General features: G+C 42.4%; 1 protein-coding gene across 3 annotated transcripts in view; it reads left to right on the top strand.

Moving 5' to 3' along the window:
• The first annotated feature begins 305 nt into the window (after positions 1–305).
• The window catches only part of ZFYVE27 (zinc finger FYVE-type containing 27), a 1,067,636-nt gene continuing 1,050,253 nt past the window's right edge, over positions 306–17,688 (top strand). For all 3 annotated transcript variants that reach the window (XM_044056911.1, XM_044056910.1, XM_044056912.1), the window contains exon 1: positions 306–792. In XM_044056911.1, coding sequence (XP_043912846.1) covers positions 581–792 — 212 coding nt within the window. In that variant the 5' untranslated portion in view covers positions 306–580. The remainder of the gene's footprint in view (positions 793–17,688) is intronic.

Here is a 17,688-nt window from a genome sequence, read left to right as displayed (position 1 = left end):
AACTGTATTTTAACAGTAAATATTTGTTTGAGTTTCTTTAGACTGTAAATCTTAATAATAACAGTAATAATAATAGCCCAGGTAACTGTTAATAAAGCCTACATTTTATGTGTATTGCATTAGAAACAGCTAATGATACAGATTGCTAGTGTAAAGCCTTTCCTTTCAGTTTGCAGTCCCTCCAGCGTTCAGAGCCTTCTGTTTGCAAGATGAGCTGTCTGGAAAGATGGGGGAGGGGAAGCTGCAGAGTTGGGCCCGCCCCTTTTTTACAATATTTCTGTATCCTGTTGTAAACTGAAGGAAAGGGAAGGAGTCAGAAGGCTTGAGACAGGATAGGTAGTGTGTGAAACCAGGAAGTAAGCTTACTGTAGTACAACACAGGATTATTTTTCTGCTGTACGTGGTGATTTCCCGAAAGTGTTTCAGTCTGTGCTGGCAGTAGCAGGCTGCAGGAAAACAGAAACTCCATCAGTTGCTTGTCTGGGAGCACTTTTAAAATATTTATTTTTTATTGTTTCAATGTATTTTATGTAGCTTTGTGTGGGAAAGTACAGGGCTTTTGCTGAAGTAGGTTCCTCCTATGGCACCTTTGTGCAGCAACCCAGGGGGATCATTACCCCCAACTGCAGTGGATTTTCCTGTAATGGACCAAAGTGATTCTCTCCAAAGTAGCTGCTGTAAGTCTCCGACTGTATCCTTGGATCTTTTAAATCTGGTCCTTTCCTACAGGCGTCTGGAGATTTTCCTGGAGCCTATCACTGACTGTGTAGAAGTCATTCGCTACCTTATCAGGTATGTATCTTTGATATGTCTGCGTTTTTTTTTTTTTTTTTTTTCTGTATGTTGCTGACAGATGTCACAGACACTTATTTATGGTCAGATATGACCATTTACCCTTTCTTAAGTAGCATCTTTTAAAATGTAGTTTACAATAAGAACTAAGCTGCCAAACTGTTATACATAGATTTCATTAACTAAATTAGAACTGAACAGTCCATTTAAAATGCTCAGAAGAGATGACTGTTCTACTGTATATTGTTAATGCTAATAAAGCATTCCATCTACTCATCAGAGGTGGCACTTGGGTGATATTGAAGTGTATTAACCCACCAGATGTGCAGTAGCAAGCCCTGCCCAAACCCCACCTGACACAATGCTAAGTAATTAATATTCAGCATCTGTGCCGAAAGCAACCCGATGTTTTAATGTAGACATTCACTACCAAAAAAGAAATGTTTTATTAGGGGCATAAAAATAAAATGCCTGTTGTACATCACATTTCAGTCAGTCAATCGGGCAGAGTTCACACCACAAAACTTTTTCTTTAAATGATACTGTTATTAACGGCTGAAAATGTTTGCAGTACCATCACTGTTGCACAACACTTGTTCAGCAGGGGGTGGGGGGGGGGCGCAGGGGGGCTTGCCCCTCTGAAAAAGGAGAAAGTAATAATTTTGACGAGATGGAGTTCGTTGTGTGCATGGATTCCATGTCAATCATGGTGTATTTACATATTGAAACTCTGCCCGCCGCCTTGTCAATCAAACAGGTCACGCTCATTCCTGAGCGAACTAACTGGTGGGTTAATACACTTCAGTATCGTCTGCACTTATTCTGTTTTTCTCCCTTTTATTCTTGAATGTTTGTCCAAGGAATCTCCTGTCATGAGTGCTAGAGTATCTTCCCTGCCTTTCTGTGAACAGGCTGTTTATGCACGTTTCATTTGTGTACTTGGTTTGTGCTTGTGTTCAGCTTGTATTAGCCTGGTCACATGGCAGGCACCCTTCTTTATTACCCGCAGTGCACTTTGCCCCGTAATGTGTGCCCTTTTTAGACATGATTGCTAGTTACACTATTTCTGGTGCAGCGGGTGCACCTCAGGCAGTGCTCTAAAGTCTTGTAGTTTATTGCATCTCTCTTGTTATGTTTGTAGAGTTGTGCCCATGAATGAGCACTGCTGGTAAGTTTCCACTTATGTTTTGGGTTGCCCCACCAATAATTAAACCTCATGTTTCCCAGTTCAGAATGCAACATGTAGCAGTTGTGTGGCATTGAATCACAGATGTAATACAATAATTTAACTATACCTTCTCAGTTTGTAGTTTTTACATGTTTTAGATGTTTTCCTGGTACAACTGACATAAATCCTTCCTGTGATGTTTGCTTAGAAGGCATATCAGACCAGTCATGTGGGAAATACCTATTGCTTGTGGGGTCAGCTTTGTTCCATTTCTCATAATGTATCCAACTATGAAGAAGACCTTCATACTTTTTTCTGATGTTAGAAATAGCTATATATATTTTTTCATTTTCCTGTATCTTAAAAAAGTACTATAGATTTTTAGGCTGAATAGCAGTAAATGAAGTTGTAGGTCACGGTTAGCATCGTCGCCTCACAGCAAGAGGTTCTCCCGTTCGATTCTCAGTTGGAGTGCCTTCTTTGTGGAGTCTGCATGTCCTCCCCGTGGTTGAGTAACACTAAAGACATGCAGGTAGGTGAGCGTGAATGGGCGTGCCTTCTTTGAAGATTGGGTGTCGGGCTGGCAACTCGGCACCATAAAAATCCACTGCCAGTCATGACCCTAACCGGGAAAAGCCAAAAGACTTTTAAGAGCAGTAAATGAAATTGTGATTTAGCTGAAAGAAGTGGATTGTTACAGAGATGCTAATAGTTATAATGCAATAAATAATCCAAATTAACCTTGTTCTGTGCTTCAGAATCCTACTCTTCAACCTATTGGCACAAGAATCCAGGCTAATTCCAAAAATAATTGGATGCATAGGCCCAAAAATAAGTACAGATTTTTAAAAATTGCTCATAAACTTAGAAAGTTTCTTGAGTAACAGGTTTTGCATTAGCTTGCAATTTCTGAAGTATATGAAGGCTGAAACACAAATGTTTGTCATTATTTAGTGATAGCAATTCTCCATGATTTGCCAGAAAAATCGCATGTTTTATGAGGAGCAGTCCAAGAGTATGAGGCACAAATCTGTGAAATTCTGCACATTTGAGAGTTATGCACAGAGCAGTGAATGGTGGGCAAACATTGCCAGAAGAGCTGGTAAGATGCTGGGGTACTTGTTGAGTACAAATGCGTACTTGTTAAAAACAGCGTAAAGGAGATGGTGTGAAACTAGTGCACGCTTTGTTGTAAGGCCCTCATTTGAATAATGTATTTTGAGTAATGTCTCCAGAAATGGGTTTTCAGAGGCTGAACAGATGTGGTGCTTCCCACTGACACAGCTACACCTCAGTTATACCTGAGGTAGTTTATGAAATGTTAGCAAAGATGGTACTGGATCAGAGGCAAATGCGTGTCTAAAGGATGCAGAAAACTCTGTGTGTGTGTGTGTGTGTGTGTGTGTGTGTGTGTGTGTACATTATATATAGACTACTGAATCACTGGAATGGGCACGACCATTTGTCCTGCAAAGAGGAGACAGTTGCTGTTCTTGTACTGTTCAACAGTTAACAAATTGGGACTTGATGAAATATGATGGAGTCCTGCATCTACAAAAAACACCTGAACATCCAAGTTACGCACCGCTGTATATATATTGTATGTGTATGTGCGTGTGTGTAAAATCTTTGTTGGATATGTGTTTTATATTTCATAGAGTTTACTGTTGTCTATATTTATTCAAATATCTGCATGAGATTTCAAAAGTAAGGACATCTGTTGTTCCTCTGCTGTACAGGTGACCCATAATTAGCTCATCTTCTGCCCTGTGCAGGCTCACTCAAACATCATAGTTGAGAAACAAAAAAAAGAATCTCTTGCTGCTAGTGCAATCAAGCATGCCGACACCTCCCATTCTAAATACTCCAGCTATACCATAAATGCAGCACTGGCATTCCTGCAACATCAGTACCTGTTGATTACACCCCCTGATAGCTTGTACCTAGAGCAGCAGCCGTCCCTTTCATACCACCCTCTATTGTATGGGTTGTGCTTGTGGTTACATTAAATGTGCCTTTTTTTGTAATATGAAAACATTTGGCTGTACTAAAGGTTTGGGAATTAGTGGTGGTTTTGTGTGTGTGTGTGTGTGTGTGTGTGTGTGTGTGTGTGTGTGTGTGTGTGTGTGTGTGTGTTGAGGGGGCGTGTGTGCAAGTATTTTTCGGTTAGGGTTTGAGTTAGAGCTAGTTAAGGAGATATCTATAGTGTTGCAGGTATACGGTGGTGTACATGAAGGATGTGAGTGACTGACCTGTGCAATGATAGTGTTGTCTCCTCTGTACCACCTCTTTTTGTAGTTTCAGAATGCAAAAGTCAGTGTAATACACACTGATATTTCTGCACATCATTTTTTTGTAGTGTACTCCTATATCCACACATATAGGGAGTGTGTGCAAAATCTTAAGGTATTTGAGGCAGAAATAGGGTACTGAAGGATAACATCTTTCAAAAGGTATATACTATAATGGGTAGGCCTTCCCATGACTGGGCAGGAATGTAGTAGAGCACAAACTAGTAAAAGAAAAACATTTTTTCACAGAAGGGGTTGTGAATTCATAGAACAGTGTATCAGCAAATGTAGCATGATACTGCAATGTGGATAGGGTGTAATGAAAGAAATATTTTTCACAGAATGGGTAGGCCTTCCCATGACTGGGCAGGAATGTAGTAGAGCACAAACTAGTAAAAGAAAAACATTTTTTCACAGAAGGGGTTGTGAATTCATAGAACAGTGTATCAGCAAATGTAGCATGATACTGCAATGTGGATAGGGTGTAATGAAAGAAATATTTTTCACAGAAAGGGTAGTGAAGTCGTAACAGCATGTCAGCAAATGTAGTAAAATAGTTTTGTGTGTGCTATATGGATGCGCACACACACTTTTGTGTGAGTGTGTGTGCAATATGGGCGCGCGCACACACATTCATCTGTGTGTACATATGCATGAACCCTTAAATGCTAACATACTATTAAGAAGGATAGGAAGGAGAAAGGATGTCGGAGGTGGTATATCTACCATGTAGGAGGTGGTATATCTACCATGTAGGAGGTGGTATATCTACCAAGTTAAGGGAACATAGTTGTGTGTGCAAACTGGGAGGCACATCACTAAGAGATAACTTTTAATGTGGTAGATATAGTTTATCTGTCTAATTTATATGAATGTTGTGGATTTTTAAAAGCGTGACTGGAATGGACCTCATTCCTGAGCCAGGGTACAATCCGATTTCCTGAAATTTAGTATTCCTTCAGTCTTTGATGTAAACTAAGAGCGCTTTTCTCAGCACCTGTAAAGTACCTAGAAGTGCCTCCTTCAAGAGTTCATATGAGGTTATATGTATTGATGTCATATTTAAGCATGACTGTAAATTCTGTTTTGATTTATTGTGTTCCTACTACTATTGGAACTGTTTGGATGTCTTTGTTCTACATTGTTCTAGTGTTTGCTTGAATATAGGCTCCTAGGAAGTCACTAGGCTAATGGCCCAAGGGCCCTTAAAAGCCTAGCTAGGTTCTGCCCTTATTTCCATGATTAGCACCTATTGCCCCTGTCCAGGAGGGACACAGGTGGAACCCCTGGGGTGAATTTATGGTTACCCATTCAGTCGTCCAGATTGCGTTTGAAGAGGGCCAATGAGGTGTTCAGTTTAACATGAAGTGGGAGTCTGCTTCAAAGATGTGGTAACCTCTGGGAAACAAACCTGTCCCTTCAGCAGGTTCTATTAATGTCACATACCAGGTTAAGGTCTTTAGAGTGAGTAACCCGCGTACCATTTGGCTTGCAGATATGTAGCATTTCCAGTAAAACAGGGTCAGAGATTGTAAGTGCAACAGACAATCACACCTCGAAGGATAAATGTAGTGTTGCCAGCAAATAATATGAGTAACCCAGTGAAGACAAAAAGTGTGGCAATAAACGAACCAGACAGTTCAAATATAAATATAACCATATAGCATAAAGTAAGAATAAAATCTTTAATGAAGGAGGTAAGTGCTTTCACATAAGAGCTTTTTTAGACCAAAAGATCCTTCAACGTACAATCCATTTAAATATTGTTCATCATCCAATTAAAATGCATATGACTTCATTACATTCATTTAAAGTAGTACCCACCATCTCAGACTTAAAAAACCCATATAAGCCTACAATTCTACAAAAACATACTAAAACACCATAGAAATTCAAATACATGTTTCTAGCAGCATATTATCATGCCTAGAATCTCTGATCTTCTTTCCAACAACATATTATCAAATATAAAAAAATACATATAGAAATATAACAAATAAAAAACAACAAATAAAAACAACAAAAACGTGTTCACTAATGTAATAATAAAAGGACAAGCATTAAGAACTTCAAGACTAACAGCAGAGGATGACAAGTTTGAGAAACAATTACATCAGCTAGCAGATAGATTTATAGGGAGAGGGTATGGGAGGTGAGAGGTTCTTTCCATTAACTCGAGTATGGGATCTCAAAGAAGGAAGGAAGGGAAACCATACTTCTCCAGTCAAGGTCAAGTTTATGAGGAAAAGACCAGGAAGGATAACCTGCTACGAATTCCCATTACATATGCTAGTAATATTAGATCACTGCAGAATGTCTACCATAGGAACTGGAATATACTATGTTCGAGTTAAAACTCTGGTAGGGACCACCTTTCAATATGCCTGTAAGAACAGTAAATCCCTTAAGAGACAGTTATGTGGCCCCAGGTATAAGCAAGCAATAGATGTTCAACCTACCACTCCCATATATGGGATGAAACCCTGTAATTCCTGTAACTATTGTCAATATATTGACAAGAGAGGGCATTTTAGACATCCAGACACTGGAAAGACTACCTATTTTAGACTTACAGCCGATTGTAATACCACTAACATTATGTACCTAGCTTTCTGTACTACATGTTGTTCATTCTATGTGGGCATGACTACAAGAAAGTTTCGTGATAGGATTAGAGAACACATATATGATTTTGTGGGTGAAGGTTAATTGTTTATAGAGTTGAGGAAGTCCTAACCGATTTAGTTGTTTAAGAGCGGTACAATGTTGAGACCTATATGTAGCGTCAGTGGCAAATTTGGCACTTTTATTGTAGCAGGTTTCCTGCTTGGTTAATTCAGTTTTACGAAGGTTGATCAGAATTGGGAAAGCATATATGGGAACTGACAGGAGGTGTGTACGGGCGGTAGTAACTTTTGTGGCTCTAGTTAGAAATGATTATGTCTGTAAAGAAGACCTAGTTTCTTATTAACCTTTTTAATGGTTTGAGCTATGTGAGTGTCAAATTTCAAGTTGTTGTCAATTTCGACACCAAGAAATTTAGTATGAGTTATTGTGGTGATGACAGTTTTGTTTTCTGATTCTATAGTAAAAGTTAGTAATGAAGGGGGAGAGCATGGTGGATGGAAGACAAGGAGTTTTGTTTTCTTGGGGTTTAGGATGATTTGGGAATTGGTGAACCATGTTTCTGCAGATAGAAAAGTTTCCTGGGTAATGGAATTGAGATGTTGTAGTGATGAGCCAGAGCATACTGATGTAGAGTCATCTGCATGTTGTATCACAGTTGCATGAGGAGTGGAAGTTTGAAGATGGTTAGTGAACAGCGAGAAGAGTAGAGGTCCAAGGATGGAGCCTTGTGGGACCTCTAAGGTCACAGGGAGAAGAGTAGAGGTCCAAGGATGGAGCCTTGTGGGACCTCTAAGGTCACAGGGAGAAGAGTAGAGGTCCAAGGATGGAGCCTTGTGGGACCTCTAAGGTCACAGGGAGAAGAGTAGAAATGTGATGTCACCACTGCACGATCTGTTGATGTCCTGATAAGTAGCTCTGGAACCAGGTGATAGAGGGGCTACTAATGTTAAGGAAGGAGAGCACATTGATTAATTTAGTGTGATTTACCTTATGAAAGGCCTTGTACAGATCAAGAAATATAGCAGATACATATTGTCCTTGGTTTCTAAGGTGGTGCACTGTATTACTAAAGGCCATTAGAGCTGTGGTGGTGCTGTCAAATGTTTTTTTGCTAACAGTTTATGTGTGTGAAGGAAGTCCATGAATTGGGTATGGATGACCCTCTCTAGGATTTCGGAATTGATTTCCACAATCCCACTAACATCTCAAGCAGGGCTGTGACAGAATAACCAATACACGTAGTAGACAGGCATCTCATTTCAGCACAGTGCCAGCCCCTAGTAGGTTGAAGAAGAGCTGAAACAGTGAGGAGGACTGCAGATGTGGTGGACAGTGCTGTGTGCCTCAGGGGGTGGGAGAATGGCTTTCACAATACAGCACTTAGGAGGTAGAAAGCAACCATTGTCAGGCAGCCCCAGAGTAGTAATGGGAGCACGTCATGCTTTGTGTTGTGTACCTAGTGAGTACTGTCTATGTTTACTGGGCTCCTTTGCATCTGGCTGTGGCTGAAAAGGGTCTTTAGACCAGTCTGTTCACCCGATTAAGAAAGATTAAATGAATAAATAAATTCTCTTGGGATCTAGAAAAAGTGCTGTGTCACTTGTTCATCAAGGCCATTCCAATTCAGATATGTGTGGTTTTCAATGGTAGCATGCAGGCACATAGAGGCCATACCTTAGCTTTGGAGAGGCTGCAGTGATGATTTGAATGTATCCTTTCCCCCCTTGTGTATGTAGAACAAATTGCTACTTTACTGGCATACTTCTGGCATCCACATTAGAGAGTCTCACAGAGTTGCATTCTTCACTGCTGCTGCGTATTTCTGTGTGCATCACAGCACCTAAACAGATACTACATCTAGAAGGCAGCATGGTTCTACAACTGCTTTCACTCTGCAGTCTGCACCATGCAAAGACCAGTTTGCTTCTGCAGCCATGCATTGTGCACTGCTTTTTGTGTCATCATGACTGTGCCGTATATTGCAACTTGTATGTGTTAGCAGGAGTCTGAGTGACTTTTCATGATAACCCTTTTGTGCTGTTTTCCAGCATTAGGACATTGCTTGTGAAGCTACTTCACTGTTATGGCAGCAATCCAACTTGTTAAACTTACAAAGACAAGAGGAACTTTGCCTACTTGCCTTGACACTCTTAGTGTCTTTTGCCACAGATTTGTCTTCCAGCTGTATTACAATCATGGGCCCCTTTGTGATGGGCATAAAGCACCATCTACTAAGGTGACTCTGATTCTGGTCTGCTGCTGGGTCCTGGTCCGTAAGGAAAATTACTGTGTCCAGTTCTGTTATTTTATCATGCAGTGCGTATTGATAAGATGGACTCCACAATACTTGGCACATGATCACATCAGATTTGCAAAAGTTGTGCCTGGATTTCATGAATGGCTGTGATATAACTGAGATACTGTGCAGCCATGTAAATGTGACCTACAGCTAAAACAGCTATCATGGGTTACACTATAGACCAAAGCACCTGCAGGGCCTTGTGCATATTGTACTGTACTGTCCTACAGGACATGCTCATTGCTAGTACATCAACCGTCTAAAAACACCTAGGACAGACATTCATGTCCCGACTTGAAGTGGATGCTGTGAACACCTTGTGCTGTGTCATAGGCACCCATGAACACATTGTGCTGTGGCACAGGTGTCTTTGAGGGTGCAGTTCTGTAGCATAGACACCTGTGAGGAGGATGTGCTTTGGCATAGGTACATGTGAAAATGTTGTGCTATAGTGTAGGCACCTCTGTGAATGATATGCTTGACACAGACACCTAACCACATGTCTTCTGCTGTAGTACAGATACTTGTGAGAATGGTGAGCTGTGGCAGTGTAGGCACCTCTGTGAATGATATGCTTGACACAGACACCTAACCACATGTCTTCTGCTGTAGTACAGATACTTGTGAGAATGGTGAGCTGTGGCAGTGTAGGCACCTCTGTGAATGATATGCTTGACACAGACACCTAACCACATGTCTTCTGCTGTAGTACAGATACTTGTGAGAATGGTGAGCTGTGGCAGTGTAGGCACCTCTGTGAATGATATGCTTGACACAGACACCTAACCACATGTCTTCTGCTGTAGTACAGATACTTGTGAGAATGGTGAGCTGTGGCAGTGTAGGCACCTCTGTGAATGATATGCTTGACACAGACACCTAACCACATGTCTTCTGCTGTAGTACAGATACTTGTGAGAATGGTGAGCTGTGGCAGTGTAGGCACCTCTGTGAATGATATGCTTGACACAGACACCTAACCACATGTCTTCTGCTGTAGTACAGATACTTGTGAGAATGGTGAGCTGTGGCAGTGTAGGCACCTCTGTGAATGATATGCTTGACACAGACACCTAACCACATGTCTTCTGCTGTAGTACAGATACTTGTGAGAATGGTGAGCTGTGGCAGTGTAGGCACCTCTGTGAATGATATGCTTGACACAGACACCTAACCACATGTCTTCTGCTGTAGTACAGATACTTGTGAGAATGGTGAGCTGTGGCAGTGTAGGCACCTCTGTGAATGATATGCTTGACACAGACACCTAACCACATGTCTTCTGCTGTAGTACAGATACTTGTGAGAATGGTGAGCTGTGGCAGTGTAGGCACCTCTGTGAATGATATGCTTGACACAGACACCTAACCACATGTCTTCTGCTGTAGTACAGATACTTGTGAGAATGGTGAGCTGTGGCAGTGTAGGCACCTCTGTGAATGATATGCTTGACACAGACACCTAACCACATGTCTTCTGCTGTAGTACAGATACTTGTGAGAATGGTGAGCTGTGGCAGTGTAGGCACCTCTGTGAATGATATGCTTGACACAGACACCTAACCACATGTCTTCTGCTGTAGTACAGATACTTGTGAGAATGGTGAGCTGTGGCAGTGTAGGCACCTCTGTGAATGATATGCTTGACACAGACACCTAACCACATGTCTTCTGCTGTAGTACAGATACTTGTGAGAATGGTGAGCTGTGGCAGTGTAGGCACCTCTGTGAATGATATGCTTGACACAGACACCTAACCACATGTCTTCTGCTGTAGTACAGATACTTGTGAGAATGGTGAGCTGTGGCAGTGTAGGCACCTCTGTGAATGATATGCTTGACACAGACACCTAACCACATGTCTTCTGCTGTAGTACAGATACTTGTGAGAATGGTGAGCTGTGGCAGTGTAGGCACCTCTGTGAATGATATGCTTGACACAGACACCTAACCACATGTCTTCTGCTGTAGTACAGATACTTGTGAGAATGGTGAGCTGTGGCAGTGTAGGCACCTCTGTGAATGATATGCTTGACACAGACACCTAACCACATGTCTTCTGCTGTAGTACAGATACTTGTGAGAATGGTGAGCTGTAGCACAAGCAGACAAAAGATCTTTGCTGAGGTTCCCAAGGAAATAGTTTTAAACACAGTTTTCAAATGTGTTTCTAAACAGAAAAACTTGTTTGAAACTTTAAATATTTCATAGTCAACCCAGCAACACAGAATGCAATGTAGATGAGCTGAATTTGATTAGCAACTTGGGAGTCTGATGGTGTTAGCATGGAGGATGGATGTACTTATCCCATGGGCGAGGTTCCATGATGGACATCTCTCTGCTAGAGTTCTGGCCTAGGCTGGAATTCTGAAAGATGATGCCGAGCATAGAGCCTCTGATGGGTCTACTACAGGAGTTACTTTGCATGGAGTCTCATTTGCATGTGGGAAATGACATGGAAGCTTTAGTGACCTTGCTTCAGGTATCACATGATATGGAACCTTTGCTGGTCCATCTGCAGGTGTTATAGGGCATGAAGTCTCTGATGATCAGGCTGCATGCGCTACACAATGTGGGGCCTAGCTGGCTGTCTGGCCACAAGTGCTGCACAATGTGGAGGCCTGGCTGGTGGTCCAGCTGCAGGTGCTGCACAGCGTGGGGTCTGGCTAGTGAGCCTGCTGCTGGTGTTGCACAGTGTGGGGGCCTGCCTGGTGTCCCACATGCAGTCACTGCACAGTGTGGGGGCCTGGCTGGTGTCCCACATGCAGTCACTGCACAGTGTGGGGGCCTGCCTGGTGTCCCACATGCAGTCACTGCACAGTGTGGGGGCCTGGCTGGTCTCCCATCTGCAGTCACTGCACAGTGTGGGGGCCTGGCTGGTATTCCACATGCAGTCACTGCACAGTGTGGGGGCCTGGCTGGTGTCCCACATGCAGTCACTGCACAGTGTGGGGGCCTGGCTGGTGCCCCACATGCAGTCACTGCACAGTGTGGGGGCCTGGCTGGTGTCCCACATGCAGTCACTGCACAGTGTGGGGGCCTGGCTGGTGTCCCACTTGCAGTCATTGCACAGTGTTGGGGCCTGGCTGGTGTCCCACCTGCAGTCACTGCACAGTGTGGGGGCCTGGCTGGTGTCCCACCTGCAGTCACTGCACAGTGTGGGGGCCTGGCTGGTGTCCCACCTGCAGTCACTGCACAGTGTGGGGGCCTGGCTGGTGTCCCACCTGCAGTCACTGCACAGTGTGGGGGCCTGGCTGGTGTCCCACCTGCAGTCACTGCACAGTGTGGGGCCCTGGCTGGTGTCCCACCTGCAGTCACTGCACAGTGTGGGGCCCTGGCTGGTGTCCCACCTGCAGTCACTGCACAGTGTGGGGCCCTGGCTGGTGTCCCACCTGCAGTCACTGCACAGTGTGGGGGCCTGGCTGGTGGCCTGGCTGCAGGCACTGCACAGTGTGGGACCTGGCTGGTGGCCCGGCTGGAGGTGCTGCACAGTGTGGGGTCTGGCTAGTGCCCTTGCTGCTGTTGCACAGTGTTGAGGCCTGTCTGGTGTCCCACCTGCAGGCACTGCACAGTGTGGAGGCCTTGCTGGTGGCCCGGCTGCATGTGCTGTACAATGTAGGGGTTTGGCTGGTGGCCCTGCTGCAGGTGCTGCACAGTGTTGGGGTTTGTTCTTGGTGTGGCCTGATTTCAGATAATTTATTTATTTTATTTTTATGTGACATTTGTTAACTGGGTTAGTCCAACTGAGCCAAAGGCCCATTTTCAGTGGAGACCCGAGGAGAAAAGCTCCAAAAGTTCACAACCATTGCTAAGTTTATAAGTATAAGGAAAAAAATATAAGGTTAAGATAAGATAAGTTTACAAGCACTGTGTTTAGGCCAGATGTATGTGAGGATGGTATATATCGCTACCATACCATACAGCAAACCTTTGTCTGTATTGCATACTGCTTGAATGTTTCATTGAGAAGATCCAGACATGGAAACTCATGACCTACTCCAACTCCATACTCCATTGTAAATATCTCAGATGTGTCTATTATACTTTTTTCTAACAAGAACTGGTTAATGCATATAAACATGAAGGTTAATTGCATTTTTTCCTGTTTCCTATAGACAAACCATTTAAAAGTTTCCAAACTTCATATATATGGGATTTATGTTGCACTAACTGATTGGACATACAAAATTGCTTCTTGCTGATGTACAAAATATGGACTTGCATAATGGCAGACTGTGAGAAATTTGGAACAAGTCTACTGTGCACTGCATACCCGAGGAATAATGTATATATTTCTATTTATAGTTGAAGGACATTGGGTTAATCTTAGTGTTGGTCATCGTAGTTTGTTTGCCAGTTTCTCAGATTATATGCCATTTATTTTCTTTATACTCTCTCTTTTTGTTATATATTTTCTCCATATTCATTGGTCAAATTCCTGGCCATATCCCCTTAGTGTATGAAGTCCTACATTTGCCATTTTGTTTCTTCAAGCCTTGCCTCCCTTGGTGCTTAAAGGCATTCTTAGCCTGTGAGGCAAGTGATCGTTTTGGTGGATGGGTTTAAATCAATATGTAACCTGATTAGCTAGAATACTGCATGAAATTCTGATCAATAGTTCATGCATGCTGCGGTGGTGGTGCTGCGGTAGCGTTGTCGCCTCACAGTAAGACGCTGTCCGGTTTGATTCTCAGCTAGACTGTTTTCTGCGTGGAGACATGCGTGAATGGGCGTACCTTCGTTGAAGGTTGTGCGTCAGGCCTGGCAAGCCGGTATGTAAAAATCAACGGCCAATCATTAGCAGACTGGAGTTCAGCTGTGGCGACTTCTAACCGGGAAAAGCCGAAAGACACAAACAAGTTCATGCAGCAACAGCCTGTAGCATAATTCTACCAGTCATACTGTCTTCAGTAATATTTTAACCAGGTGAGTAGACTGATTTATTTGTTTCATTTTCAGTGACAACCCAAGTAATGTAATGAGAATGACAATTCTGAAATAAAGGGATGTGCCACCAGCACTTTGGGCACCACAGAGAGGTGGCAGCTACTGTTACCTCCCAGGCACACACACACTTCACATATGCTGTCCCTCGCATACACTCATGCGCGCACACACACACACCCTAATACTACCTAAATTACTAAACTCATCAGCACTTACCCTTACTATGAGGGATGAATATGGCCTTTTGGCCATGTTCATTTCCATGAGTAGCCAAGAGTGACCATGCTAATCTGTGCATAAATGCCCTACTGCAGGCAGCTCCAGGGAAATTGGCATGTGTGTCTCTCCCGCAGACTGTCTCATTGCAGCACTAGTCTCTGTATTGGTGCTCCATCGTAGGGCTGTCTCTGAATCAAAATGGTTACCCTAAAGTATTGATGTCACGGTAATCTTTCTGAACTCTTCCCTGTGTGAGTGAGAAGTGTAGATAGCTGCAATAGAACCTACCATATGAGGAACAGTAACAGTGTTACTGATAAGAGAAAGACAGAGTGATGTTGCTGAAGTTGGAAAATATAACTAGATGAGAGGCAGCGTCTGTTTGCTCATGAGAAAGGTAGGCCTTTTGTGGACTCTTACATTTTCTGTAAGATGAGTGTCTTTTAGTTGTGGTAGAATACTTTCCCAGAATTTTGGACTACTTTTGAGAAGCAGTGATCTGTAAAATGAAGTTTAGTTTTGGGGGGCTGGGGGTTTGTAGTGCAGAGGCAGAGTGGTTATAGCTTCTGAAATTGTAAGAGGAAAGTTGTCTGTTTAGTTTAGCTGCTAGAACAGACAGCACCTGGTTAACTAGGAGTTTGAATAGATGGGCTCCTAGGAGAAGGTCAAGCCTTTGTTGCACAGGTTACCATTTTGTGTTTTTCAGTGACAGTGGTGTTCATTTTTAGGTGACGGGGAAGTAATTCTACAGATTTTTATGAATTATGGTTTAAATGCTTGTGAAGCTTATTTCTGACACTAAGGCTGTGAAGAAGAGGCCTGTTTCAAGTTGGGAAGGTAGAGTACTTTTGTCTGTGGCTGTTCTGGAGGCTTTAATAAGAGAGAGGGAGATTTTACTGACACATAATAGGAGGGAGAGAGAGCCTTTTGCCTTTTGTGGTGGAGGGTGAAGTTTAGGGAGGGTCAAGCCAAATGTCTTGTTATTTAAAAGAGGTAGTGTTTACTGTGAGTGTATTGTAATGGTTATACATATGCAAAGAGTTTTTCTGTAAGTTTCTGTTTGGTACTAAAAATCACAGTTTTGGTTTTGTTGGCATTAAAATGGAGGGTTTTGTTGGACATACAGTGGATTAGGGGTAGGGGAAATCTGCTTGCAGGTCTGTCTGGAGTTTGGGTGCTGACTTCTTTTTGCAAAACAGTACCATGTCATCTGCATACTGAAAGAGGAGGAGATGATGTAGGTCAAAGGGAGGTAAATAAAATGAAAGGTAGCTGTGGAATGACCATGGAACCTTGTGGTCATTCTTTTTTAAAGCTGGCTGCCTGAGAAATTGAGGTGTGGATTTTGAGAGAGAAGTGGTGATTGTTAAGGTAGTTTTGAAACCATGGTAGGAAATCAGGACATATGCCTGTTTGTAGTAGATGATGCAGGAGGTTGTTGTGGTCAGTGAGGTCAAAGGCTTTAGTGAGGTCGATAAACATGGCACCCGTGAGCTGGCCTTTGTTCCTAACTAACAGCATTTCATCACTCAGAGTCCATAGAGCAATGAGTGTGCTGTTTATGGGAGAGGAGGTTGTAGGTAGTCGTGTAATTTGGTGATTTGAACATAGATAAATGTTTCAACCTTTTTGCGTGGAGCTGGAAGGGTAGAGATTGGCCTGTATTGGCAAGTTTTGGGATTGGGGCTGGGATGATGATGGCTATTTTGCATACATTTGTCATAATGTTTTGAATTAGGCACAGATAACTGTTTTTCATGATGTAGCTAAATATATTTGAAATGTTTACTTGTGCAGGCTTTTGGGTTGTCATATTGCATGTTTTGAGAGCTTTCTCAGTTGGATATATTTTTGTATTTTCTTTCTAAAGAACCAATAGTAGCAGAGTCTGTAAAGTTGTTGTACATTGTGCATGTACACCTTTTTCATTATGGGATTGTGCTTCAGTTTCTTCACTGACTCTGTTTTGGATAAACTGTCAGAGAATGAGTGAATGAATGAATGTGTTCATATTTTTGTAGAGGTAGAGAGAAAGAAATGCATGTAAAATAATGCTATTTTTTCTTAAACATGCTTGTTCTAATTTATTTAACAATGAGTATTTTTTTATGAATAATTGTTGTGTCCTTTGTGAACATTGCTATTTGTTTACTTCAGTAGGAAGGATGAAAGGCACCTTAACCCTAGCTTAAGAGGATCTATATCACAACGTCGAACTAAGAAAAGTTTGATCGTTGAAATATCGAACCCTAAAGTCCGAAACCCAACAAAACCGAAAACGCAGAACAGCAATTTTTTTTCACAGGGAAAAAAATTGCTGTTGCGTGACAAAAAAAAATTCACCTTAAACTTAAAGTGGGGGGCTTCGGCCCACTACCCCCCATTTAAATATACCAACTCCAAGATCGCACCACAGTGGAGGAAATAGCAAAGCCCGAAAACAGCCCACCGATTTTTTTTCCCTGGGAAAAACGTCGATGTGCAGTGGCTTTGCTATTTTCAACTTTCGGACCTTAGGGTTTGATATTACAACGTTCGAACTTGTGTTAGTTCTACGTTGTAATATAGACCCGGTTAAGAGTACTGAATACCTTGGTTGTATACCTCCCAACTTGGCAATCATCTTTTAATTTGTGTAGCTGTGCATTCTTGGTGCAAAAAGGGTTTATTTTATAGGGTCAGCAGTGGTCTTTACAGCCTCCTTACTTGTTTTTATTTGTGCTCTTTTATGTGCAGTAAAAGGTTATGGACTTTCAAGCTGCGTGTACTTGCGCTGCCAGCATCGATCTTGGAAGACATGGCTGTGTTTGCAGTTAATTTCCGCGTACTTCAATTCATATGCTGCATTAATGAGCTACTCTAATTCAGTATTTGAGTTTATTTATGTTTTCTTTGCATCATGGATGCTTTCATGTTGCTCATTGGTGTGGATGCCGTGTAAATGCTATTCTGTAAAGGATTGCTACTTCTGTACAGTTCAGGCTTGGTTATAATTATCAGTTGACAAAATCCTCATCATCATCAACAACCCACTTTTTCACATTTTCTACACGGGTGTGGGTGTCACACCAACTGGCGTCATTTCACTTGATTCAGTGCCATTCGCCTACCTTTTTCTACAATCATGCCTGACTGATGCTGGTGGTCTCTCACGCAATCCTTCTAGCTCTTTGCTAGATGCTTTCATTTCTTTTTATCTTCTTCTTATGCATCCCAAATCTTCATCAGATTGTTTTCTGGTTTCCTGCACATTTGTCTGAACCATTGTAATCTGTTCTCTCTTACCTCCTCTGCAACTGGGGCTACTTGTGTTTCTTCTCTGTTGCACTAATTTCTTCGTCTGTC

This window comes from Protopterus annectens, chromosome 14.part0 (assembly GCF_019279795.1).
Source record: "Protopterus annectens isolate FY-2018-M chromosome 14.part0, PAN1.0, whole genome shotgun sequence".
Taxonomy (NCBI): domain Eukaryota; kingdom Metazoa; phylum Chordata; order Ceratodontiformes; family Protopteridae; genus Protopterus; species Protopterus annectens.
The sequence above is the reverse complement of the archived record's forward strand: the minus strand, read 5'-3'. Positions and strand labels throughout refer to the sequence as shown.